Source organism: Drosophila persimilis, unplaced genomic scaffold, assembly GCF_003286085.1.
Source record: "Drosophila persimilis strain 14011-0111.01,24,50 unplaced genomic scaffold, DperRS2 tig00000124-arrow-pilon, whole genome shotgun sequence".
NCBI lineage: Eukaryota > Metazoa > Arthropoda > Insecta > Diptera > Drosophilidae > Drosophila > Drosophila persimilis.
Window position 1 is genome coordinate 12721390 of NW_020825294.1, and position 25860 is coordinate 12747249.

The 25860-nt window shown below is 49.4% G+C and overlaps 3 protein-coding genes and 1 long non-coding RNA gene across 5 annotated transcripts; 2 read left to right on the forward strand and 2 right to left on the reverse strand.

Moving 5' to 3' along the window:
- Positions 1–423: 423 nt before the first annotated feature.
- LOC6598073 (brain tumor protein) lies at positions 424–23405 on the reverse strand. Of its 2 annotated transcripts, none has more exons than XM_002023096.2 (3): positions 23064–23405; positions 4724–5007; positions 424–3784 (listed from the first exon to the last, which is right to left on the reverse strand). In XM_002023096.2, exon 3 carries the CDS (start codon positions 3734–3736, stop codon positions 548–550), a length of 3189 nt encoding a protein of 1062 aa, XP_002023132.1. In that variant the 5' UTR covers positions 3737–3784; positions 4724–5007; positions 23064–23405; the 3' UTR covers positions 424–547. The 2 variants fall into 2 exon arrangements, with proteins under 2 accessions (XP_002023132.1, XP_026843009.1); XM_026987208.1 differs by lacking the exon at positions 23064–23405 and adding an exon at positions 10007–10038.
- Positions 16955–17447, forward strand: LOC113565389. The gene is made up of 2 exons (XR_003408574.1): positions 16955–17111; positions 17173–17447. It is a non-coding gene; the product is annotated as an uncharacterized LOC113565389 (long non-coding RNA).
- Positions 23406–24613: 1208 nt separating the features above from the next.
- LOC6598072 (probable DNA-directed RNA polymerases I and III subunit RPAC2) lies at positions 24614–25088 on the forward strand. The gene is made up of 2 exons (XM_002023095.2): positions 24614–24704; positions 24759–25088. Exons 1-2 carry the CDS (start codon positions 24687–24689, stop codon positions 25071–25073), a joined length of 333 nt encoding a protein of 110 aa, XP_002023131.1. The 5' UTR covers positions 24614–24686; the 3' UTR covers positions 25074–25088.
- LOC6598071 (dynactin subunit 6) lies at positions 25011–25736 on the reverse strand. The gene is made up of 2 exons (XM_002023094.2): positions 25704–25736; positions 25011–25621 (listed from the first exon to the last, which is right to left on the reverse strand). Exons 1-2 carry the CDS (start codon positions 25718–25720, stop codon positions 25081–25083), a joined length of 558 nt encoding a protein of 185 aa, XP_002023130.1. The 5' UTR covers positions 25721–25736; the 3' UTR covers positions 25011–25080.
- Positions 25737–25860: the final 124 nt, after the last annotated feature.

The window sequence follows — 25860 nt, forward strand, 5'->3', positions numbered from 1 at the left end:
AGAGAGGGAGCAGGGAACAAGGGGCCTGTGAGATAGGGTGAAGGGGGTCGAAGGGGATTGGCGGGCTGGGGCTAGGGCTGGGGGCGGAAGCGTTCCAACTTTTGAACATGAACATGAATACATACACATATCATAAACAAATACACACAAAAGTAAAAACTAGGCTTAACAGTGTAAATATATATGTATATAAAAATAAAACAAAATTCAACAATAATTTATAAGGTAATAAAAATCGTTCCAACAGTGTGCGTGTGTTTACAGTTACTGAGCGAGTTACAGAGCGGAGCGGGCCTACTGCTCGCTACCCTAGGATTTGAGAGTCAGAGAGAGAAAGACAGAGAGAGAGACATGGTCCATGGATGGGACATAGGAAAGATGAGAAGAATGTGACAGGTGACAGGTGAGAGAGTGGTGGGAGAGTGACCGCGCAAGTCAAACTACTGAGAGAGTGAGTGAGAGACGCACAGGCACAGGTCCTTCCGCACGTGGATGCGGATGCGGTTGCGGTTCTGGTTGTGGTTGTGGGTGTGGATGTCGAGCGTGTTTACATACCCACGGGCGCCAGCTGCACGTAGCGGTAGATGTAGAGGCGGTAGTCCTTGCTGGCCAGCACCACGCTGCCATCGTCCATGAGCGCCACGTCGAAGCACTGGGCGTGCTTCACCTTCGACTCGAGGGCCGATATTAGCTGCCCGTCCTGCGTGAAGATGGTCAGGTTGAAGTTGTTGTGGTTGTCCGCGATGAGGATCTCGCCGTTCGAGTTGATGCCCACGCCGATGGGGTAGTTGGTGATGCCTTCGCCGCCGATCTGGCGAAGGTACTGGCCCTCGTAGTTGAACACCTTGACGCAGTGCGCCCGGTTGTCGCTGATGAAGATCTCCTGTTTGTCGTTCACGACGACGCCGTTGGGGAACTCCAGGTGCTTGGAGCACCCGAACTTGTGCAACACGTTGCCGTTCTGATCGAAGATGATCACGCGCATCACCTTGCACTCCACCACGATGATCCGCCCCTTGTTGTCCACCGTAACGCCGCGCGGATGTTGCAGGATTGTAGCCCCGAACTTGCGCACGAACTGTCCGTACTGGTTGTAGATCTGGATCTGGTGCGTCGGCGACCGCTCCGTCACGATGATGTCGCCCGAGTTGCGGACGACGGCCACGCGGTTGGGGTAGAGCAGCTGCGAGTCCCGCTTGCCGCACTCCCCGAACTGGAACTTGAAGCGGCCCTCCTTGTCGAAGATCTGGATGCGGTGGTTGTTCGTGTCCGCCACAATGATGTCGTTCTGCGCGTTCACCGCCACGCCGCTCGGCTCCGTGAACTGGCCCTCCATCACGCCAAACTCCCCGAACTTGCAGTGGTAGATCATCTTCTGGCGCTTGATCTGCGACTTGGGCGGGTAGATGGTGGCTGAGAGCAGCTTGTTGGTCAGGTCCAGCAGGGACTCTGAGCTCACGGAGCTGCCGCCCCCCACCACGCCCCCAGCCCCGTTACCAGACGACAGACTGGACAGCTGGCTGGCAAATGCGTCCACGACGGCAGAGCTGCCGCCGCTGGCGGCCCCCACCGATGAGAAGAGGTTGTCGCTGCCCCCGTTGCTCCACTTCTCGTATGGATTGTAGTGGGCCACGGTGCCGGCTCCCGATCCGGATCCACTGCCGCTGTAGCCGCCCCTCTTGGGCAGGAGCTCGCCGAAGTGCTGCTCCACGGCCAGGGTGCTGCGCTCCCGACCACTCAGCAGCAGGCTGCTGCCATTCGTGTACGCCCCCCCTCCGACGGAGCTGCTCTCGAGCAGGCCTCCGCTCAGACCCAAGCCGAGGCCGTGGAGCGTCGACTGGGTCTGCAGCTGGTGCTGTTGCGCCTGGTGCAGCTGCTGATGGTGGTGATGGTGCTGGGAGCCCGACTGCGACTGCCCGCCTGAATGGTGGTGGCTGTGGCTGTGGCTCCCGGCGCTGCTGGCGCTGCTGTTGCTGGCGCTCTGCGTGGGCCGAGCGATGGGCGGCTGCTTGCCGTGAGCGCTGCTGGCCTGGCTGAGGGCGCCATGGCCACCGTCAGAGCTGCTGGCCCGGATATAGCCAAAGGTGTTGCGCACGCCGGCCTGTATCGACTGGTAGTTGGACATGAACTCCATTTCGAAGGGCAGCTGCATGTCTTGGATGGCGGTCTGCAGCTGCTGCTCCAGAGACTTGCGCAGCAGAAGGGCCTCCGCCAACAAGGCGGAGGGAGGAGCGGGTGAGCGCTCCACCGCTTCGCACGTGGCCAGGCCCTTGTCGATCAGATCCCGGGAGCGCTGCAACCACGCGTTGTTGCTGTTGATCTTGGCCGAGTAGAGGGACTCGAGCTCCTTCAGCAGCTCCGTCTTGCGCTCGTCCAGCATGGATGCGAAAAACTGGTGCGTCTCGTTCAGCTCGTTGTGCGCCTTCTGGTACTGCAGCTTGACCTTGGTCAGATTCTGGTCGGAATTGCCGGCTATGCCCACGATCTCTCCGATCTTGCCGCGCATGTCCGCCAGGAGGGTCTGCAGGGCCGTCTCGTTCGCCGCGGAAGCCGCAGTGGCGGCCGCCGTGGCCAAGGCTGGTGACTGGACGTTCTCCAGCTCGTGCAGGCCCGTCGAGTGCTCCAGAACGATGCACTCCTTGCACACCAGGATGCAGCAGGTGCGACAGCTGAACTTGAGCAGCTCCTGCTTGTGGCGCGGACAAAACAGCTGCCGCTGCTGGTGCACTGAGCTGTAGAGGCTCTCCTGTTGCTGGTGCTGGTGCTGCTGCTGCTCCTGGGAGCTGGCCTGGGCGGCGGCGGCAAGCACGATCTTGGAGAGCTGCGACATGGGCTGTGTGGGCAGAAGTTGCTGTTGTTGTTGTTGTTGTTGTTGTTGCTGTTGTTGCTGCTGTTGCTGCTGCTGCTGCTGCTGGGAGTCGAGTTGCTGCTGCTGCTGCAGCATCATAGTCAGGGAGCTGGCGTACTTGAAGTCGTTGGAGGCCGGGTTGTTGCTGGGCGGGCTCACCGCCAGGGGCAGGGCTGTCGCGTCAAACCCCTTGATGAGGCACACGTTGTGTCCGTTGAAGCAGTGCATGAACTCGTGGGCCGTCACGCAGTTGGCGCACAGGTAGCTCTGGCAATCGAAGCACTTGGCCACCGCGTCGCTGCACTTGCTCTTGCAGGCGGTGCAGCGGGGCGGGGAGCTGCCGTTCCCGTTGCTGCTTCCGTTGGATGTGTTGGAGGAGGCACTGCCATTGCTGGAGGTACCTTTGCCCGCGCCCACGACCAGGCTACTGATGCCCGAGGTGCTGCCGCTGGCGGAGCTTTGCAGATTGCTGCCGATGACGCCGGGTCCGTTCGAGGACACATTGGTGGCGCTGATTACGCTGCTGCTAGTGCTGCCGCACCCGCTCAGGCCGCTGGTCGAGGAGCTGGATGAGGACGACGACGAGGAGCTCGACGAGGATGAGGACGACGAGCAGGAGGACGAGCTGGCCGACGAGCTGGACGAGACGGAGGCCGATATGGGGTGGTGGCCATTGATGACGGTCACGTCCGATCGCGTCTTGACGCCGACACTGCCGCTGCCGACGCTGGTGTACTCGTCGCTGCAGATCGCCGAGTCGCTTGCCGGTGGCGATGAGCCGCTCAGGGTGAGCGGGGAGTCTGATAGGTAGCCGGCGTGCTCGTACGACTCAATCGAGTTCGCCCCGCCCCGCATCGAGTCCAGAGATGGTGTCGGCGAGGACGCCATCTTTGTGTAATTGCCTGCGTTGGCTTCGTTGACCGTTAGGAGTAACAGCTGTAGGGCAGAGTGGAAGAAAGGGGGAAAGACGATAAAATTAGATAAGTTGAGTTCACATGCGGAATAATTCATTAATTTGTCTTGTTCATTTGTCTAGACACTTCCTTTGGAGCATTGCTTCCCTGCGACTGATTCAACCACCCCGCTCCCACCCCTTCCACCCATTCCGCACCTCAGCGCAGAGTTGGGTCCCACAGGAGCCTCTTTGTCTCCATAATTTGTCGGTAATTGCCGCCTCTAATCCCCCCTCGCAGCTGTGACATCTTCGAAGAGAAAAGTCGGGCCAAAAGAGACAGTCGCACCCCTGTTTCCTCCCCCACTATCGCCATCACTCCAGGAAAGGGGAAAGACCATTCAAATTATTGAAGGAAGCAGACGGAAGCAAAGCGAAGCTGTACCCTGCCCTGGATGAAAGCAGCCACAGTCACAGGATTCCCTTTCCCCTCGTCATAGAGTCCTGCAACCCCCCACAACAAAATGCAATAAACGCACCCAGACGCAAGCAGACAGCACCGCAGCCCTCATTCACATTCATTCCCTTCGTTCGACTGTTCAGCGGTTCGTCCGTTGCCTTGGGCAAAACTTTGCACGGCCAAAACAGGACAGGGCAAAGAAACACCCACCCCTCGCCGAACAGTAAACAAAAAGAAACTTCTCCAGAGTTCCAGCTCCGCACTTCCGTCAACAAGGAAATCAACGTAAAAGGCAATCGCGAACGGGGAGGTAAAGCGAAGAGAACGCAGCGACATCAACCCCGAAAAATGTGCGGGGGAGCGGAAAGTGAGCGAAAAGAAATCGGTTTGAGGGAGAGAGGAGAGGAGCTGTTTAACTGTCTAGACTGTAGTACATTTATCATGCACACACACAAACACAGTCACACACACATCCCGCACACAACTCCAACGTACGTGAGAGAGGGACAGGGCGACGACTCACCTTTACTGTTTTGTTTTTGTATGTCTTGTTGAATTTTCTATGTTCTAGGCTCCGCTTTCGTTCTTCCGTTGCTCAGCTTGTGGTTGTTTTGTTGCTCTTCTTTCTAGTTGTTGCTCTCCGCAATCACTAATTTGCTTGCTCTCTGGTCGCTGTGCTTGTAGTTGTAGTTGTGTGGCTGTTGCTTTTGTTTTTGTTTTTGCTTTTGTTTGCGGGGACACGCTGAAACAGATTTGTGTAGCATACTTTTGGGTGCTGTCCGTTAATGGCGGTGCGCGCACAAACTGCTGCAATGGAAAACAAAACAAAATTTGTATTTAAAACATTTACTTCCGTTCGAGGATCGTCTTAGTCACTATTATTATGTTTGGACACGGTGGAATGAGACAAGCGTGTCTGGGCAAGGGCATCTACTGTCCCCGCGCGACGTGACGCGAATGGCAGTTCAGTTCCCTGCAAAACTAACTTTGCGCATAATGCAGCGACCCGGGTAAAGCTCCCAAGCCGCAGCAGCAGCAGAAGCGGCGGCGGCAGCAGCAGCCACTCAGTCGACGGCGACCGCGTCTCGACTTCGTTATCGCCGCCTCCAGAATGAGCGAGACCGAGACCACGTCCTGTGCCTGGGGACCACACAAATATGCAGAAAGAAATGCAACTCTGCATACCACGAGGCGGCTGCCTACGTCAGTGCAGTGGGGTCTGCTCCCGGTTTGCAAATTAACGTCAAAAATTACCGAGACAGAACAGGCGAAAAATCAATATATATATATATACACACACACACACGGAATAGTCTCATATTCACATGCATACTCGGCAACAAGCTGCGAGAGAGCAGAGCGATAGACCTGAGCACAAGAGAGAATGAACTCTCATGCCGAACTGTTGAATGCCGGTCCGGTCCAGGTCCAGGTCCAGAAAAAGCAGAGCAGAGCACCAGAGCGCAGCTACAACACGAACAAACTGCATCCCCCTGGCACCCACAGTTGTTGCTGTTGTTGTTTAGCAACCCCTAAAACAATATGGCGGCTTTCAGACCAGACCAGACCGGACCACCCACCCGAAAAATCTCGAAAAGCCTCCCCTGAAGAGCAACAATTTTCCATGGCAGACATTTCGCGCGTGCTACAGGTTGCGTGCTCCGCTGAGAGCCAGCGCCAAAGAGAGATAAGGCAGCGAAGAGAGAGCAGAGAGCAGAGAGCAGAGAGCTAGAGAGAGACAGCAATCAGGAAGAGTTCTCAGAGCCCGCGTCGCTGTTCTACCGCTGCCTGCGCATGTTTTTTCCCAATTTGGGCAACGACCGCAAAAAGCAAGCGAAAGCAATAGCAACAAAGCGTCTGCAGCTCTCTTCCTCTCCCGTGGGTGGGATGTGGGTGGCTGGCGGCATGTCTGCTCTATGTTGCCGCAGAACTTTCGAGCAGCAGGAAGCGCTTATGCTGCCGGCGCCAGCAGTGCAGCAGCTCGGCAGCATAACTGCACGGTGAATATTTCTGTATACCCCCCGATGGAGAGAAGCGAGAAGAAATAGCCAGACGACAGGCACACTCGATTTGTGTACATATTTATGTTACATGCACACAGCAATGACCAAAATAATAGACCCACTACCGAAACCTGTCTGAAATAGGATCGAATCTGAACTATCTTACTAGATCCTCGAACCTTTAAATAAGTAACATATTTACATTGCATAGAATTAAATAGGATTTTCTTCTACCGATTTTGCAGTACTGCCAACTTTTGCAAAGGCCTCAACTCTATCTCAAGTTCTAGTCACACCTGGGACGTACCTCCAAAAAGTGACTCATAAATAAACTTTGGGCGCTGGTGGTAATTTCAACAAATTAGTTAATATACACAAGAATAGCGCCAAAACGTCACCGGTATATCCAATAAAATCAAACAAAGGGAGCCGGGGGTACGGGGCACGGCGCTTGGTTTTGGTTGCCGGCAGAGGTTGATAGTAGGCGCGCATTGTCTATCGATTAGATTAGCACATTTTCGATTGGGGCAGTGGCCATGCTGTGCCGCGAAGAGGGGGGGCAGGCAAAACTGTCGAACTGTCAGTCCGATTGTATATCATGACAAGATAAATATCATTTGGGCCATCAGAAGAAGCGCCCGGATCTCAATATCTCCGCCATATGTTTTCTATAAAGTGGATCGCTGCGCAGAGTGTTAGTGGTGGGGACGGGAGGAGATGAAGGGTGTACCAATGAAATGTACATACAAATTCCAGACGGCTTGTAAGTGTTTAAAAATAGAGAGAAGAGCAGCTAATAATCAGACAGTGCACTGCACTCTGCCTCTCCCTCTGCCCCTACCTCTGCCACCCCCGCCATTATCCCATACTAAAGAAAGAAGAACAAGAAAGGGAGAAATGGGAAGTGGAACAAACGACGCAGCCATTACTAATGTAAAACAATTTGTACACGATTATGAATTTCATGGCTCAGGAGAGTGGAAACAGTCAGCAGCGAGAGCCCTCCTGTTGGACACGCCGATGGAGATCGTTATGTTCCCCACGTGAGGGGGGGGCAGAGAAAGAGACAGAGACAGAGCCAAGTTCAAGCTATAGTAAGCAGAGAGGGGCGCAAGGGGGAGAGCGAACAGTTCTGGTTCTGCAGAACTCCCCCCACTCCACAAACAAACTCAAAATAAACAAAGCTCTGTTCCACTTCCATGCATTCCCCGGTGCCGTTTGGGGTTGCGACGGAAACTGCGACTGCAGCAGAGTTCAATGGTACCAACAACAAGAACAACCAGCACCAAAGCCAAAGAGCATGTCACAAACACACACACACAAGTGCAGGGATACATGGATACACGCATACACAGAGGCAGAGAGCGAGGAGGAATGAGCAAGCCATAAAACAGAACAAAGCAAACTACATTTACCTGATGCACACACACAAATACAAAAAGGCACACAGGAAAGGCACTTCTTCTAGAAGATAAAATATTCGTCCCAATCGCAGTCCCGATCCAATCCCAGGCCAGGTTGGGACAAAGGCACCGCTGTGGCGGTGCCCGACCCGCCGCTGCTCGATGCAAATTTTGTATGCTCCCCAGAATTTCGCGACGTTCCGCCCCACCGTCAGCCGTACAAATTGACAGGCGGGGGACTATGCGTCAGCAGCAGCAGGCAGCTCTGCTCAAGCTGCTGCTGAATGAAATTTTATTGAACAAGACAATGGCGAAAAAATTCTGCGACGCCAGGCACAAGGGAGTTTTATTGTAGCCAAGGGATTGGGAGAGAGACAGAGACAGAGAAAGAGAACGAGATGCAGACAGCAGCATCCAATTTAGCAGACAGCGTCCCGATCCCGACGCTCTCCCACGACTAGTGCCTGCTCGTTCCCACTGCTGCGGCAGCCCGACAGGTCAACGGCGTCGCTGCAGTTCTTGTTTTTTCGTTGTCTTCTTCCTCCTCCTCAGCCTCTTCCTCCTCTTTCTGCACAACAGTTTTCTTTCTTACTGCGCTTTGTAGTGTCTGTGGTTCGTGTTCTCTCTCTCCCTCTCCCGCTCCCTCGCATGCCCTTCCATGTCTGGCCTGTCAACATGGCCGGCCATTAGTCTGAGCGAGACAGGGACAGATGAAGTGTGTGACTGTGTGTGTCCTGGCCTCAAGAGGGGCAGAGGAGAATATTAGGACTGGAAGTACAGTGCCGGATCGCAGCATAGATGCAGCAGCACAAGCGAATTGGCGTTATCTATTGGCTGCATCCAATCAAACGGAACGTGTTCCGCCGCCTCGTTTCTCGTGTTAACCTCTGATAAATATTTGCTATCTGCTTTAACATTTTCAATTAGAGATGTACCATTTTCGATTTCGGGTTTTTTCGCCCCGACCAAGTGTGTTTGTGTTCCATCTGGCGTTATCTATTACGTGGTGCAGCAAACGCGACTCTACACGGCCTGATAATGGAAGCACACACAAAACATGAAAATTGATTCGGAGAAACGACCCCGACCAAGCGACCCAATTCTGGAGCGAGCAGGAAATGCACTGCAGCTAAGACGCTGGACTGGATAGCGGGAAAGCCCTCCCTGATAAAGGAATACCCCGACATACAACATCCACCATCGTACTAGCCAACTGTTTCCAGATCGTGCCCCAAAGCGGTCCCCTAGAGCTAGAGGTAGAGCCCCATCGGCGGCGACAGCTTTCAATCAGTCAAAGCCAAATCGAGCGTGAAACAAGACACATGGAGCCAGCCACATCCAATGTTTTTTTTTTCTGTTCCGTGTGTTTATGTTCGACGTTCGAGTAGAAGCAAATTGTAAACACGTTTTAGGTTTTGTATTTTAATGAGGAGAGCCCCCGAGCCCCGAGCCTCAAGACCCCCAGCGCCGAGCGTCGCTCGCACGTCGATCAGTCGGATGGCCGTCTGTATGCTCGTCTACAGTGATTAACTTTAAAGAACATTGCCGTAATATTTTCTGTTTAAAATATACACAGAAACAAGAAATAAACCCGTGTTTTGTTCTTCCGCATCGGAGCCACAATAACAACAACAACGACAACTTAAACAGTCGATTCTGGGCATTGTTTATACAGTTGTTGTGAGGTGTCGCAATAAATAGGCTCGCTCTGGGGGAAGCGGGGTAAAGGTAGCCCCCCCCCCCCCAACGGAGGATATTTCTGCACGATCACCACCACCCCCACAGATAATGAATGTTTGTCCTTTGCATGCACTCGTGGGAGCGGGAACATCGATGCCGGACGCGACACGGATGGCGGGCGTGCAACGAAACAAGAAATGAGATAATAATAACAAAAAGCTCACAAACTCAGTGCTGCCCTCAGCAGCAACACAACGGAGAAGAACAAACACAAAGCAGAAAGCGGAAAAATACACGCGGGGGTCTAAAGGAGGCTGAAGGCGGGGCTATGTAGCAACAATGCAAGTGATGCGCCGCAAGATACACTCGTAGACAAATGGAAGGCAAAAGGCGAGAAGGAAAAAGGCAGCACACACACACACACACTTCAACACAGATACATTCGCACACAGACGCAACCACGCACTCACTTAGTCGGCGCGAACGCTTGCTGCCGCCGATTCTAAACAAGTTGATGAACTCTGCTCGCCAGTTCTGGCTTTGGCGTCAGCGTCGGCATCAGCGTCACACAGAGAGGAAGAGAACCACACAGCTCAGTTTTATTTTTCATAAGTACATGGGCATTTGTATATGTATTGTACATGTGCATGTGTTTTGGGTTGTTGCAAATGTGAATTGCACTTATATTTATTTTATTGGTTATTCCACTATTATTAATACTTTTTATTGCTTTTCCGCAGAACCAACTGCACAGGCACACACACACAGACACTCACGAGTAGACGGAGAGAAAACAACACCGCGACGGGGGCCTGCTGCTTGTTGGTACGACGCGAGCGCACACGTTGCTGTTCCGGCGAGCGTTAAGAACGGAATGAGAATGGACAGCCATAGCAAAGAAGAATTTTACAAGATACAAGATACAGCAGAGGCAGCGACAGCGACAGCGTCAGCAGCAGAGGCGGCGTGGAACGCGGAACAGTGCCTCGAAACGGAATGGAACGACGCGACCAAAAAACTCACTCAACCAGTTATATCGCAGAGACAAAGAACGAGTGCGACTGAGAGAGGCATGGCAGGCAAAATCTAGTTTCGGCCGTAGAACGCAGCGGAATGGAGTGGCAATTGGAACATGATGTATGTATTTACATACATATATGTATGTACAAATAGCTAGGCAGCGTCGCCAGCGTTGGAATCGTTCGCAGCGCAGCCAGCGATGAGACTGACCTCTGACAACCTCCTACACACACACGCACACTAGTGCACGGAGAGCGTACAAGCACCAGAACATAAATTGCGCGAGGGAGCAGTGCACTCCAGAGCAATGCAAGTGAGAGAGAAGTAAACGAGCGAGTGTGAGTGGGAACAGTGGGAGCAAACGGCAGAAATATCGGTGGGCAAGGGTACCTTCTTGGGCCCCAATACACAGTTTTCCAAGAATGAGTCAAAGCTTAAAATTAATTTTTATTTATTCATACATATGTATATTATATAACATTTATTTCTGTATTGTACACAATATTGTACAATTTGCATAAACAGGAATTGAGTTGCAGGTACACAGAAAAGCAACAACAAAACCAGCCGAGCTGAACTGTTATTTCTTGTTCTCTTTTGGTCTTTCTCTTCGACTGGAGAAAGGAAGAACGGTCTCGAACTGAAACACACACACACACATAGTACACTTACTCTTTATAGTCATAAACGGCTAGTTTACACGTTGCAACTTTAGTGCTGATGCAATAGGAGGAAGCTGGAACCCCCGAGAGAGAGAAAGAGACAGAGATAGAGAGAGGGAGGGAAAGAAGAGAATGTAAAAGTCTGCGCGCTTGCGTCATGTGCGTTTTCGTTTCGTTCAGAACGGAGCTGAAGAATAACGTGAATAGCCTCTGTCGCAGCCGCAGTCAAAGCCAACGCCGGACACGGCTCGTATCATAAACCAGTCTAGAAACGCGCACGCCGCCTGGCTGTATAATTATGCTGCTCTTTCAACGTTCCTATGGAAGTATGGGTGTTCATATGTACATATGTATGTACATATGTATAGCGATAGGTATGTGCGAGTTTGTGTGTGGTTGGCAGCTACAAAGGGCCTTAAACTCTGCTTAAAGTCAAGGTCAGTGATTTCTTGTTCTCTCTTTTGGACAGCATTGCCAATTTCGATTGGTCGCCGTGATTGGCTGCGTGACTCACGCAGCAGGCAGCGAAAGCCGAGGAGAAACGCGTCTAGTATGGGTCCACATCCTCGCTGTTCTTCACCATTGCCCCGCTCCCCCACCCACGAAGGCACAGGCCAGGGCAATTCCAAGAATTTCCAGAAGTTCAAGTGGTGGCTGCACAGGAAACAAGTGGAATATGGCACAGGGAGAAGATGCCTTGTCTCTCTCAGCCTTCTCCACTCTCCACTCTTCTCTGTTCCATTTGTAGCCGCTGCGATCGATGTACCCTCGGCCCCCACCGACTTAGCAAGAGCAAGAGCAAGACCCAGAGCCAGCGCTCGACGCGTCTTGTCCTTGCCGGCGGTTCATGAACCTCCTGTCCATGACGGACGGCGACGTGGTTAAAGTAGCAAAAAGATACCGATACGGCGGCGAAAAAAGTCAGCGTCATGCCAACAAAAAATTTCGCCAACCGCTCTATATGTGTGTGCACGTATTTCACTGCTGAGAGACCGAGAGGGGAGAGTATCTGGTACACGGTGATGCTCGTGTAGGCCACGGCACGGCACAGCATTCATTTGCCCGACCTCAACCTCAACTGTTTTATTGCCATATTGACAGGCAATTCAATCGAACTCGTTCCAATAAACCCTCTCCCCCGGCCTAGTCTACGTTCCCTACCACACAACAAGCTAATTCAAGAGACGGCACGAGGGGAAGGGGGATGGCGCGATCCCTTTTAGCAGCTGTCGCCGGTCTACCCCTGCGCCTCCACTGCCACTGCCACCAGATGTTTCCCTTGGACGAACGATGATCGGAGGGCAAACCCAACCCTAAACCGAACACATAAACCATCCAACAACAGCAACAATCCACACGTATTTGTTATGGCTCTTTCAATAATTTTTGGGAGAGACTATGAAAAAAATGTGACACTTGAAACCGGAAATTAGCAGCAGCAGCAGCAGCTGTCGCTTTCTCACTCGTTGCGTGTGCTCCTTCACTTTATCCGCGCTCTTGGCCAGGTGGGGAAGAGTGTAGTGTGCTTATGCACTTAAGAGACGACAAAGAGAGAGCTCGAACACAGAGTGCAGCTTCTCTCTAGGAAGGAGTCGTCCAGTCGTCTGACCGAATGAGTAATGCCCTGCTCCTGTGGCAACTCGAACATTTCTAAGACCTTACATAATTACCAGATCTGCGCATTAGAGCACTATACACAGTTAGTTACACGTTTTAGTTCCGGAACACGAGCGATTTGAGCTCTGAGCATTGGAGTAATGGAGACTCACACTCCCAGATAAGCAACGGAAAGTATCACACAAAAAGCGAACAACAAATTCCCTCATCAGCTTTTCTTACGCTGTTGAATTGCTCAATTTGGGTTGGCAACAGCCACACCAACACCACATACATACATAAGTAGAAGAAAACGAATAAAACGAAGAAGAAGAAAAAGAACAAGGTAGAATAGAGAGAGAGAGGGGGTATGTTTTTGGTGGCATAAGGCATTGTAACTCTAGCCCCGTGGCCCGCATATGTACGAAATTTGGTAGATCCGAGAGACGACCCAGGTCCAGGTCCGAGGTCGGGCAATACCGACCGTTCTCGTCTTTCAACGCCCACCATATCCACTTACATTACCGCTAATAAGGGCTCTTTATCGAACTCTTCTCCCGCTTCCCCCTCCTTTTGACTGCTCTACCCCCCGGCTGAGGCAATCAGTCGCTCCGCACTGACCTCATAATTCGCAATAAGCCACATAATAAGCGAGGAAGATCATCATACGCCTCCGAACCCCTCCCCGCCCTACGCAGCACAGGATTCGGTCATCCATGAGCAGGAAATTTCAATCAACCCGTTGAAATCCGAACTTCTGCGGGCCACAGTTCGAGCTTTCCTACACATACATATACCCTTCTTCGTTTTTAGCGATCAGAAGGAAACAAAAGCGAGGCTGTAAATCTTATTACAAAATATAACATGTCGACGAAAATGATCGATAAAAGTGCTTGTTTTTATTACTACAAGGCAAGCATAGGTCTGCCCTGAAGAGTATTTGTACTTCGGTGGCAATAGATACATTTTCATTCGTTTTTCTGCTGCTGCTGCTGCTTTTTCTGTGTTCCCCTTTAGTTTTTTCGGGTTCTCAGAAAGTTCGCAGTTTGGTCAAAATGTTGCGAAAACGATGCGAGGGGGAAGGGCTTTAGCTGGAAGCGGACAAAGGCGAACCGGTGAGAACACCGGCCAGGGGCGAGCGGCAGGGGAAACAGCGCATAAATGACATTAGTTTGGACACAATAAATAAAACGTTAACAGCGCTAGAAAAACAAAGACAACAACAGCAGCAACAGAAACCACAAAAGTCAATGAACGGCTAAAAAATTCACGAACTTGAAAAAAGTGTGTAGCCAACGTTGACGCAAGCAGCGACGCGGCAGAGGCAGAGACGATGTCAATAAACCAACTAACCGGCGACCTGCGTCGCTGCGACTGCGGCTGCGTTGCTTAGACGCAAACCATGAATATAGAAGCCCAGAAGCAGAATTAGCAAAAAAAAAATAGACAAGAATAAACTTGTTGCTCAGGCAGCGAAAGCAAGGGCAAAAGCAACTGCAACAAATCGCTTGATAAATGTCCTGTGGCGGCAGACGTACGAACGTACATATGAATGTAAATACATATGTATGTATGCCAAAAGCTCGTCGCGGAAGTTCAAAAACAACAGCCACGAGAACATCAAGAACGCATCGATGCCGTCGGCACATGTTTCGCATGCTTTATGGGCTCCTCCAACCCCTCCTCCAACTGGTACGTCCTTTCACACCCATTGCCCACCACCGCCTGGCATTCCAAGCCCATGAGGCTCTACTTCTCTCCAGACAGAAGCGTAAGTATGTACGCACGTGCGCCCTCCCACTGCAGAGGATGTGATAGTTTGGATGAAAAATAGTTAACTCAAAAAAACGGGCTCAACCATTTCACAAAAAACAAAACAAGAACTCCCAGAAGGAAATAAATTAATTGTTTTTTACCAACTGTAGTTTTTTAAAAGTCCAAAATCAGATCGAAATCAGTGTAAATGTGCATTCGGTGAGCAGGGTATTCGCAGCCTCTCTTCCGCTGTCAAGGCAGCAAATCTTGGGTGGATTTCTAGTACGAAGGATAGACAAGGAGAGGTGATCCTTGCCAGAATGATTTATTGTCTATGTGAAAATAAAAAGCTCTTAAGTACTCGTATTATTCTCTCCTTGAGTACCCTCTCTTTTCCTCCCAGAAAACACCAATGTTAATTATGCAGCACAGGAAAGGACGGAGCCCCCAGCAGGGTGGACGTAGTGGCATTTAAGAGCTTTGTCACTGGGTCGTGTGGAGGAGGGTGGGATCTCGTGTGTGTGTGTGGTTTGTATGTGTGTGCTCAAGCGGTACTCATGTAATTGATGAACGCTTTTAATTATGGCCAGGCTTTAACTGTCACTTTTTGGGTAATTTCTGCAGGGAGGGAAGTGAAGGAAGAGTTCTTCCCGAGTAGAGTTTTCGAACCTGGGATGCTCCATGTTCGATTCCTCCATGGTTCAATGCCACAGTTGTTCCAATTACCAATTCGTTCCTCTTGCCAATTCACCTTCGCCCACAGTTGCGCGATCTTCACACGCGCGGACTGGCGGTGAGCGGGCGCGGGAGTGGGGGATGGGGGGGGGTTAGCTAAGCGTCTGTTCTTTTGTTTCAAACTCGTTTGTTAGCTCTACCTAGGCAGAGGCTGTGGTAGCAGTAGAAGAAGCAGAGGCAGAGGCTGGACTGGAGGCATTTCAACTTTCAAAAAAAAAGAAGCAAAGTCAGCGCCAGGTTATACTACGTTAACACACACATGTACATATATTGTATGCATGTATGCATGTACACTTGAACCCCGTGACTACGGAGTCTCTGTGTGATGACTTTTGGTCTTGGCCAAATTCGCTTTGTTTTGCCTGCTTTATTATTATCTTTCGTTCTTTGCTTATTTGCTTCTGAAAACCTTTCTTTCTCCCCGCTCTGCTTCAGAGTTCTGTGCCCCCCACCCCCACCCCCACCCTCACCCCTCGCCACTTTTCGCCAACCAACGAAGCAGCTGTCATTAGGTCTGCGTTTCATTCCCCAGTTCCCCATTTCCCCTCAACCACTTCTAATGTCTTTGTTGCCTTCCTCTTGTGGCGTTCTTTCACCTTTGCGACGGGGTCTGGTCTTTTTGTGACTGTGGAAATTTTTGTGGTACGAGCATTTTGGCAGAAGGTCAACGTTCATAATTGTCTGTATTCTGTGGCACTCTTTAAGCCAACGAACCGAATGAGCCAGCGCTCCTTCTCTCACACAATTTTAATATTAGATGCGGCAAATTATTATATTTTTTATTCAACGGAAATGGCACTTTGGGTCGATCCAGAATGGGATTTTCTGTACAATCCCCTCTGTACATCATTTTAGAGTACATATGAACGTACTTTTTGAGCACAAGGGCACCAAGAGCTGGAGCTGTGATTTAACAAATATCGAAGATACCGACTATCCAGTCCTGCTACATACATAAATGTAGATATTTCAAATAGGAATGTGCCAATTTTCTATTCCAACTTTATCCGAATAAATGAATCCAACTAGCGGTTACCTTCAAGTCGAAGGGGCATTCTATGGCGTTACTTGTTTGCATAACTCTTTCTCTCCAGCGTTCTCAATTCGCACGCCATTCTTATTATTTCCCCAATGAGATCTGGAAGTTATTTTAACTGGGCCTGCAACCGCTTGCTCCCCTGAGAGTCAAGACTTGAGTGGGTTATTCCCCCTTAATTTCCCCAAAGAACTTTGGGGAGAAATTCCCCTGTTAAAAGGGGGCACTCCAAAGGTTAAAGGTTGCCACCAGATTAGGGAGAGGCCCATACCCAAGAAGGGGGCGGTTGATCTATGAAGCCGAAATGGAAACAATTATATGATTCCATAATTATGGGGATTGTCTGTTTGGTGAATGGGGTGGGGGATGGGGTGGGGTGGGGTGGGGTGGGGAGGCCAGGCAGAAACTTCCAATATCATTAACCAGTTCTACGGGTATGGTCGGTTTCCTCGGAGTTGTCTGCACTCACGAGTAAATGAACCCGACCCTCGTGAGCGCGACCCGCCAACACAAGACCCGACCCGAGAACTCCAACAACAACAGCCACAACAATCAGATCCGAACAACTGCCAATCATCGAGAGGCAAGCAGCGAGCAACGAACACGGCGCGGCGAACGGCGATAGCGGCGTTGGCGTCCACGAACATTGACCTTCATTAAAGAACAAGAGGAAGAACCAGAACCAGCAGCAGCTCCAACATAGTTTTAAGCTCTCTAGCTCTCTCACTGCCGTTGTTGTTGTTGCTGGTGCTGTAGGCCATCAATCAGTCACTCACTCTCTTGCTCGCTCACTCAATTCAAGCGCAGCTTATTTCCCCTTTCAGTACTTCCCGAACGAGGCAGCGGCCGTTTTGGTGCAGCGCTGGACACACTCTAGACTGACTTTATTCAAACGGCGATAGATGCTACCTGCGAATGGATTATGGGAACACCGACGTATGTAAATACATAAAGACGATGCAAGCCTCGTTTGGCCAGTACCTTGAGCTCTCTCTGCGACTACCAGGGGCTGTATCTAGCGGTACATTTGCGCACGTTTTTCTGCTGTAATAATATTATTATTTAATACTGACACTTTATAGCACAGAAACAACAGCACCAAACGAAATGCAAAATGCGTTACCTTGCTTCTGGGAGGAACGGGAACGGGATCGGACACGGACAGGAGAGGAGGGGAGCACAGAGCACAGCACAGCACTCACTTCTCGCTTAGAGCTGAATCACCATAAGCCCAAAGCCACGAAAGAATAAATAATAAGTGACTTTGGACAGGCAGACAAGCGGAGGAACAGGGAGAAAGAGGGGGAGATACATACATATATCTAATAAGAAATCAGCAAAAGCCGCATCTAAAAAACGTGTTTCTGTTTTTTTTCCTTTCTTGGTTTTTTTTTATGTTTTTGTTGCTGTTCGTCGTTTGTCCCCTCCCGGGGGGACATTCGTGGTTCAGGGCGGTATGTTAGAGGGGAGGAAAGAAAGAGCCGAAGCTCCAAGTAAATTGTGAAATCATTTCTATTTCGAAGCAACAACAAGCGGAAGCAACAACAGGAACAACAGGAACACCAAACCAGCAACAAAACCAAAGAATTGATAGGAATACATATATGTACATATGTATACATACATATATGTATGTACTGGCTGACTGCTGCTGCCTGGCCATCAGCCCGCCCCCCTCCCCCCACCTACACCCAACAACGGCATTCGCTTTGTTTTATCAGCAAATACAAAATATACTATACTTCAGCTCCAGCGCACTACAATACTCTGAATATTTCCACATCAGTGTTTCAATGCGGACTCGAGTAGATCCGTTCAAGGCACATCGAATAAGAAGGTAAGGCAGACTGTCCCCCTCTTTGGGTCATGCCCTATCTTTTTGCGCTGGGTCTTAAAGGGGGGCCAGTCCATCGGACTGCCTTACCTTCCACTGAATGTCACTTGGTACATGCTGTTGCTGGTTCTTGCTCTGTTCCGTCTTGCGCGTGTCGCCGTTATTGCTAGATTCGTTTGCTTTAACAGCTGGCTTCGTGTCGGCTGGCTCCGTCGTCTGGCCTGAGAACAACAGAACCAAAGCCAAACAAAGTCAAAAGCAAATGGAAATGCAAAGACGCAGGCAGCGTGTGAACATTTCGAGGAGAGAGAGATCCCAGCTTAAGAAGCGGAGCGGGCGGGGCGGGAGAGCGTCGCCAAGTGCAAGCAAGCAAGAACAAGAGGAGAGGGATTGGCTAGTGGGGTCGGTCTGTGGATACCCTTACCCCTTAATACGCGAAAACAGGGCATTCTCGATGGGCAGGAATAAATGCAGTGGTTGCGAGGAACAATAAGATGTCATACAAAACACGCTTAAAATATTACTTTTACTTTTAATTATGACATATGTATATGACATTTATGTAAAACCACTTGATGTTGAACACATATGAAAGCCTTTGCGCCTATACCTCGGCTATTCAAAATCTGTACAGATTATTATGCCCACTCCAGCAAGGGTATGACGAGAGCAGCATCAGCAAGATCCACAACAAAAATATGAGAACTCAGATTCAAGGCTGCCCAGACATGGAGGCCAGAGCGAGATGGCGCGTGAGCCGCAAAGGAGGAGACAGACACGAAGGAATCCGAAACATGTGTACAGCAAAAGGGGAAAAGAAACAACCAAAGCAAACAAACAGAAGACACATGTTGGGGTCTCGATTCCAAGAACAAGAAGAGCAAAAGCCCAGAGCGACGGGGGCTTGGAGGAGACGAATCTCTGCTGGAAGATTTCGTTCGGAGCTACGATAGTATGCGTGTGCCGCCGGCACAGACACGGCTCATAGAAACTGGCGATCCCTGCAGAGCTATCATGATAATGGTATCTACATATGTACATATGTACATATGTATTTTAATAACACAGCCCAACCTGTTCGGGCAAAACCGAAACAAACAAAAACCCCCTTCCCTCGTGCAGCAGGAAACTATTCAAAACAAAAGTTTGTACAAAATTCCCACGAATTCACGAACCGTGCCCTGCCTGCCCTCCCCTGTTTACAACCCTCTTTGCTGGGCCCATAAAGATTCATTTACAAGACACTTTTCTTGGGACGATTTTCCGTTTCCTTTCCATTTGCATGCGTTAAATTTTCGCATACTCATGTCGGGCGGGACGGGACCGAGACCGGGACCGGGACGGGCTCGACCGAATCTGACACTAGAGAAAACTACCCCTAACGGTTAACAAAAGTAAATGACCTTTAATAATGATGTTCAGCAAAATGTTCTGGACCAGAAGGAGAAAAGGTAGAAAGAACACAGAGCAGGAACTGGAAGTGGAAACGGTTGTCCTACCGAATTATCCAACTAAAACTCATCAATCTCGTACACAAACAAAAACCACACCCAGACGTAAGGAGGAGGGGACTGCAATAAAACCATTTTATATGCCAAAACCCCCCACCCCCCAAAGGTACAAAAACACTAAAACAAAAGCCCTGCTTCCACACCCACTCCCACCCATTGCCTTACCCTCCCTCCTTGGAGGAGTGCAATTAAAGTCGCTTCTTGAGTTTATGACGTCATAAAGTGGTAATCGAAGATGCCCCGACTACCTTCCCCCTTCCCCCTAACCCACCACCAGCCACAGCAATGTAATTTATAAAATATTTTAAAATATGCACACACATATATGTACATACATATGTATAAACGTAAAAAATAATAAACAAAAATGCATAAAACTTCCGATAAAGGTGTACAGACCCATCCAAATCCGGGCAATCCTCATCCAATCCACCCTCCAACCGGCTCTTGTGGAAATCAAATCAGCTAGGGTTGCCATTGTACTATACAAACGCACATTCGTATACTACATACATGATTGTGTGTGTGTGCGTGTGTCGTGTATCTATGCGTGTATGTTGTGGGGGAGAGGAGGGTTGCCGTCTGCCTGGGGTCAATGCACAAAAATGCGTAGAACGTGCCCCGTCCGCAGCACGGTGGGGTTTTCGCACACTCGCACGCAGCCAGGCGGCAGCCAGAACTGATGCTGGGGGAGATGTGGCTGTGGCTGGGGGTGAGGGGTGTGGGGGTGTTGGTGGGCGTGTGCTGGGTCTGGCCCAAAGGTTTGTTGACCCCAAAATCAAGAGGCAGACAGCAATATGCGTAGCTGTACGCTGTGCATTGGGATTGGTATATTTCGGGGTAAGACGCAGCAGCACCGCACCCCTTAAGAGGGTGGATTGGAAACGGTGCCCGCTCCACCCCCACCACCCTACGCTGTGCTGCGATACCTTCTCTTCCGCTGAGGCATTAATAATACGGCTGACATGACTATTTATTTATTTGCAAGACACTTTCCCTAGTGCTCCCGGGTCTGGGTCTGGGTCTGGGCCTGGGCCTGGGCCTGGGCCTGGGCCTGGGCCTGCGGGTGGCAGACTCAGAGCCCGACCAGACAGACCAAAAAAAGGATCAAAGTCAGACGCACACGATATGCGAGTGTGGTGGAAATACAGCTTTTAGTGGCACTGCAGTGAGCCAGACGTCGGCAGACCCCAGCAACCACCCTTCCTGGAATGTAGCAGGAGCTGCGAATGCAAGGATAAAGAGCGGCAGCTGTAAAAGTTCAACAATAAAAGTAGGAAGCCACAGAGCAAAAAAAGTGAAACGAAAACGAAATGAAACTACAGACACACACACAGGGGACAAGGACTGGCTCAGGACATTGCCGTCGCTGCCGTGCCGCCATCGACAAGGGACGGGGCCAGTCCTCCGAGATCTCACACCAACCAACCACCACCAACAGGAGGAATACGGACGAGGGCAACAGACGGCATTGGACACATTTTACGGTTGTTCCACAGCGTATTATGCAAATCTCTTCAAGCAAACAAAAAATATTTTAATTTCAATTGAAAATCGCTTCGAAAGTGTCCATACCCTTACACAGGGTACTACACGATTGTGGAGATGTGAGGTTTGTAAGAAAGAAGTTATCTGACAACAGAAATCAACAATATACGTTCCATATATGTACGTTCATGTTTAGTCTCATTTAGTAGGAATAAAATATTTGGAATAGACTTTACTTCAAATGTAACAACATATCATGCTCCTTTCCAGTCGTCCAACTTTGGCTTGATGGATACCGGATACCGGAATATCGATGTATTTTTACTGATAGTTGTGCAGGGTAGGGTACTAGAAGCTTCGGCCCAAAAGCAGTCCTCAGTCCCTTCCTGTTTTGCCAATTCCCATTCCAATTGTGCAGCTCAAAAAGAAGCCCGAAAGCCAGAAAAGTGTGCAGCGGGAGCAGAAACAACAAGGAAACAAGAGCGAAAAGGAAACAACAGAAGAATGCACATACATATATACATATTTATGTACATCATTTGTATATATAAAGTACGGCTGCGTCTGGGACGGGATTCGATCACGCACACAGGCAGACATACAGAAAGAGAGCGAGAGAGAGAGAGAGAGAGAGAGAGGGAGGGAGGAGTGTCTGTCTGGCCAGCATTGTTCGTTTACTCTTTTATTTTTTTTTGTTGATTTTGGGAATTCTAAAAATGCTCTCAGCTCCATCCTGCTGCGCTGCCTCCTCCTCCGACCGTATCGAATGCAGCCGCCAGATGACAGGTTTCTGCCTCTCATTCTCCTCCTGCCTATTCTCACTCTCATTCTCCGTATCCAGCTCTCCAGGTTTTGTCTGCTTTTATGTGCTCTTTGGAGCTGCTGCTGCCGCTGCTACTGCACAGGATGTTGGCCTGGCGCGTTGTGGTGTCTGCGTGTCCGCATCTGCCTTGGTATTCGCCTTCTGCCGTTGCCATTAATATTTACTTCTGTACATGTAGTTTTCACGGCTGACATCCATCGAAATATTCGAATATTTGGGATCACTTTTATTACAAATGTTACTTGGCGCTATATAGCAATATGAAAATATTGATATGTCAAGTCAAGCCTCCCTCTTAACCAGCCACATGAGAACCTTTGTATCGTATTCCCAGAAACATTCCGGTTTTTTTTTTTCGATGATCCGCTCAAATGCAATTCCTTTGTTGCAACAACAAAGACAAATAAATGCAAAAATAGAGCGACGAGAGTAGCGGCAAGCGAACTGGGAGCAGCTGCCCCGCTCTCACAGCATAATACATACATATACCAAAGTACATACACATACATATACATACATATGTAACGCCGGTAGGCATGGCGCAAACATACATACATACAAATACGTATGTAGTGCACACATGCAGCAATGTAAAAACAACTGAAAAAGGGCGCACAGCATAATAGGGGAAACAAAATGGAAGCGGAACACAGCCTAGACCAAATTGCAACAACTTTTTGCAGCCTGGCGCAAATTAGGGGGAACGCATGGAGCTGAATGAAACGAGCGACAGAGCGAGACTACTACAAGTGTGTGTGTGTGTGGAGAGGGGACGCCGCAGGGGAACGGACCACATGAGATAACGGAACATGCTTTTGCATTAGTCACCACCACCGAAAGACAGGCTTCGCTGACAAACAACAGATGTGTGGGGTGTTTGTGAGGGAGAGTCAATGACGCTCTCCGCAAGGAGGAAGGGAGCTGCTCGCCTAGCAACCAATGAAACAAGACATAAAAATGTACATTTCAACTATTTGTAATTATTTATTAACCGAATGTATCAAATTGTACACGACGACACAACAAAACAGAACGCCAAATCTGCTGTCGGCGTTCGCTTCCGCCTTCGCTGGCTTCGACGTCTCCGTCGACGCCGCAGCGGCAGCGGCAGCGGCAGCTGCCTGTGTGTCTGTTATGTTGTCTGTGTGTGCGTGTGCAATGCATGAATTTGCATAATTTGGATTGTGGCCGGAGGGAGGCGTGGCTGTCATGGCCAAAATCAAAGTGACACTCTTTGGCGAAGCTTTGGAGTTCAATAAGCGTATTTATTCACTTTATTACTATATTTCACTGTATTTGTTGCTGTTTCATACAAACCTGTATTGCAGTTTATTCCCGTCGGCTGGTCTTCGGTGCCAAAAGACAAAACTGGGCGCGAAAACGCCAAGGTGTGCGTCCGAGTGTCGATGTTTTTGAGCTGCACACCGACACACGCTCAGCGCGTTGCGAAAATAATTATGTTTGCCGTTGCAGTTTTTTTTTTTTTTGCTGCAGCTTCGCCTTGCCAACAGCGGTACTGGTTTGGTTTAGTTCTTTGCTTCTCTTTTGCCGCCTTTTCTGCTGCTTAAGACTTTTTGCGCGTTCAAACAAACACAGAGATACAATCACAAGACCGGCTCACTGCTGGCACAAATATTATGCTGCTCTGCGGAAAACTAAACGAATTACAAGCCCAAATTAACGAATTAACAGCAGCAGAGTCAAATGCAGTGCAAAATTAACACCAAATTCGTATTTTAAAACAAAAAAAACACGATTTAGTCGTGAGAGCAGTGTGACCGGGAATTTATCGCTAAAATATTCCGTCCTACCCTCAGAAATATACCAAAATATACCGTCTCATTAAACAAATATACCGTAAATATACTGACGAATTCAAGTTCTATTATACATATTCCTCGCTTTCGATATTCCGTCTAATATTACTAGTTATATAGATCTTTCAGCTTTGCCCACATACTTTTATCCTATTGATGAATACATTTTATACAAGGTTAACTACTTTTAATTACTTGCATTAATTGCATTTTGACTAAAACACGGTTTACAAATTAATGTTGCCATGCAACTTTGTGCATGGAATGCGCATTTAACATAAGAATGGGCAATGAAAATCGTCAAAAACCGTCAAACTTGTTGCTGCAGCATTGTAGTGAAAAACATTTTTGACGATTTTCATTGGCCGAAAGCAAAAATCGCATCGTTTCCGTTTCAAAACCGTTTCAGTTAACAAAACCGGTTCCGGTAATGTCCGCTATATTTAAAGGGTAAGTGGTAAAGGGCAAACCACATGATAAACTAAGGTTATATAGATATATTATAAGTAGTGTATGTCAAATACATATTAAAACTAACTTATCAATACCAATTTTAATACTAGTCCCGGAGTCCGTTATACTGACCACATGACATGGCAAGTACCTGCTGAAACGGGCCACGGACAGCATGTTCGGATATGTCGTGTTAATATTCCCCAATAATTGCGGCATATTCACCCTTATTAAAGAGGCTCAGCCGAATGGTTCACCTGGTCAATGGTTGGGAAATGCAGTTCCGAATCATCACCATATGTCGATCCAAACATAATTCAAAGCTCATTGTTGCTTACCGGCTATTACCGATTCAATACCCGATTCAAGTTCGGTCATCTATATTATCGACTGGATACGAGTGGTGCGCGCCAAATTTAAGGGGGCTAAGAAAAAATTATTTATAAAGAAGGCAAGCTAAATTGGCCTGGTATAGGGATCATCTATTTTTTTTCCTCCAATGGACAAAAGTCTTGTTCTTGAACTTTTACAAAGCATGTATATAGTGATGGGCCATCGATACTATCGATAGTGCCCTCGATGGTTTGACACCTCCAGTCTATCGCATGGGGCTTGCACGTTTTTTGTTTTTTATTGTAAACAAACCCAAAGAAGAACGAGCCTAAACAAAATGGGAGCCTTAGCAGAGGTTAGTGCACAAAAAAAGAAAAAAATATGATAACCACTGATCCGATAACCGCAGCTTGCAGGCGACGAGAAGAATGGCGAGGGATCCCGCACCTTTGTGTTCCTGAACGAGGGACATACACTGGGCAACGCTCTGAAGACGATTATTGCCCGGTACCCAGAGGTGGACTTCTGCGGCTACACTATCCCCCATCCCACCGAGCAGAAGCTGCACTTCCGCATACAGTCACGCCGGGACCGTGCCGTAGACCTTCTCAAGCGCGGCCTCGAGGATCTGGAGGCTCTGTGCGACCACACTATAGACACCTTTGGGAAGGAGATGGATAACTTTAATGCTATGAATGCCAGAGTGGGACAAGAAAGTACATAAGTGATTTCTAAACGACGCTGCGCGCCTTTTTTGGGTCGTGATTGGGCTTCCGCAGGTGATGGTAATTAGGCAGGACCTTGCGGAGGAAGTCGATTTGCAGCGTCTGGGAGCCCTGCTTCTCGATCGCCTCGCGCTGCAGTGCCTGCTGACCATACACGATGGTGTTTTCCGGCAGCAGCTGGGCCGTGTGCATCCGTATGCCGGCCCCAATCACGCAGCCGCTTGGCACGGTAACGCCCGGGCCCACATAGCACTTGCTCTCGAACACGTTCTTATCCCCGATGCGGGTCGCCTCCACCGTGCAGCCCACCTCAAAGACGTTGTGTGTTCCAATACTGAGGATGTTGTTGGCATCCCATCTGGCCCCAACCTGCAGCCGGTGGGCGATGGTGGTGTACTCCTCCAGAATGCAGTTCTCCCCAATGATGATGGGCCCAGCCTCTGCGAAGACCGTTGCACTGGGGTGTACAACGCAGCCAGCGGAGAAGGTGATGTCACCGCGGAGGTTGCTCTCCTCGCAAACCACTGCCTTGGGCATTACCTTAATGCTGGAATGGGTTGGGGGAACATACAATATCCACTGCTTGGCTCACCACACCTGCAATAGCTGTGTTTATTTGCAAATCTCACCTGTTTTCAGAGGGCATTTTTCGCGTTGTGTTTTCCAATTTGTTTATGTTTTTCTCAGCTATCGATATCATCGATGGCTGTAAAACTGTGCGATATATCTGATCACAATTTTGTTGAGGTAAGGGGATACAAAATAAGTGACAAGCCAATGCAATAA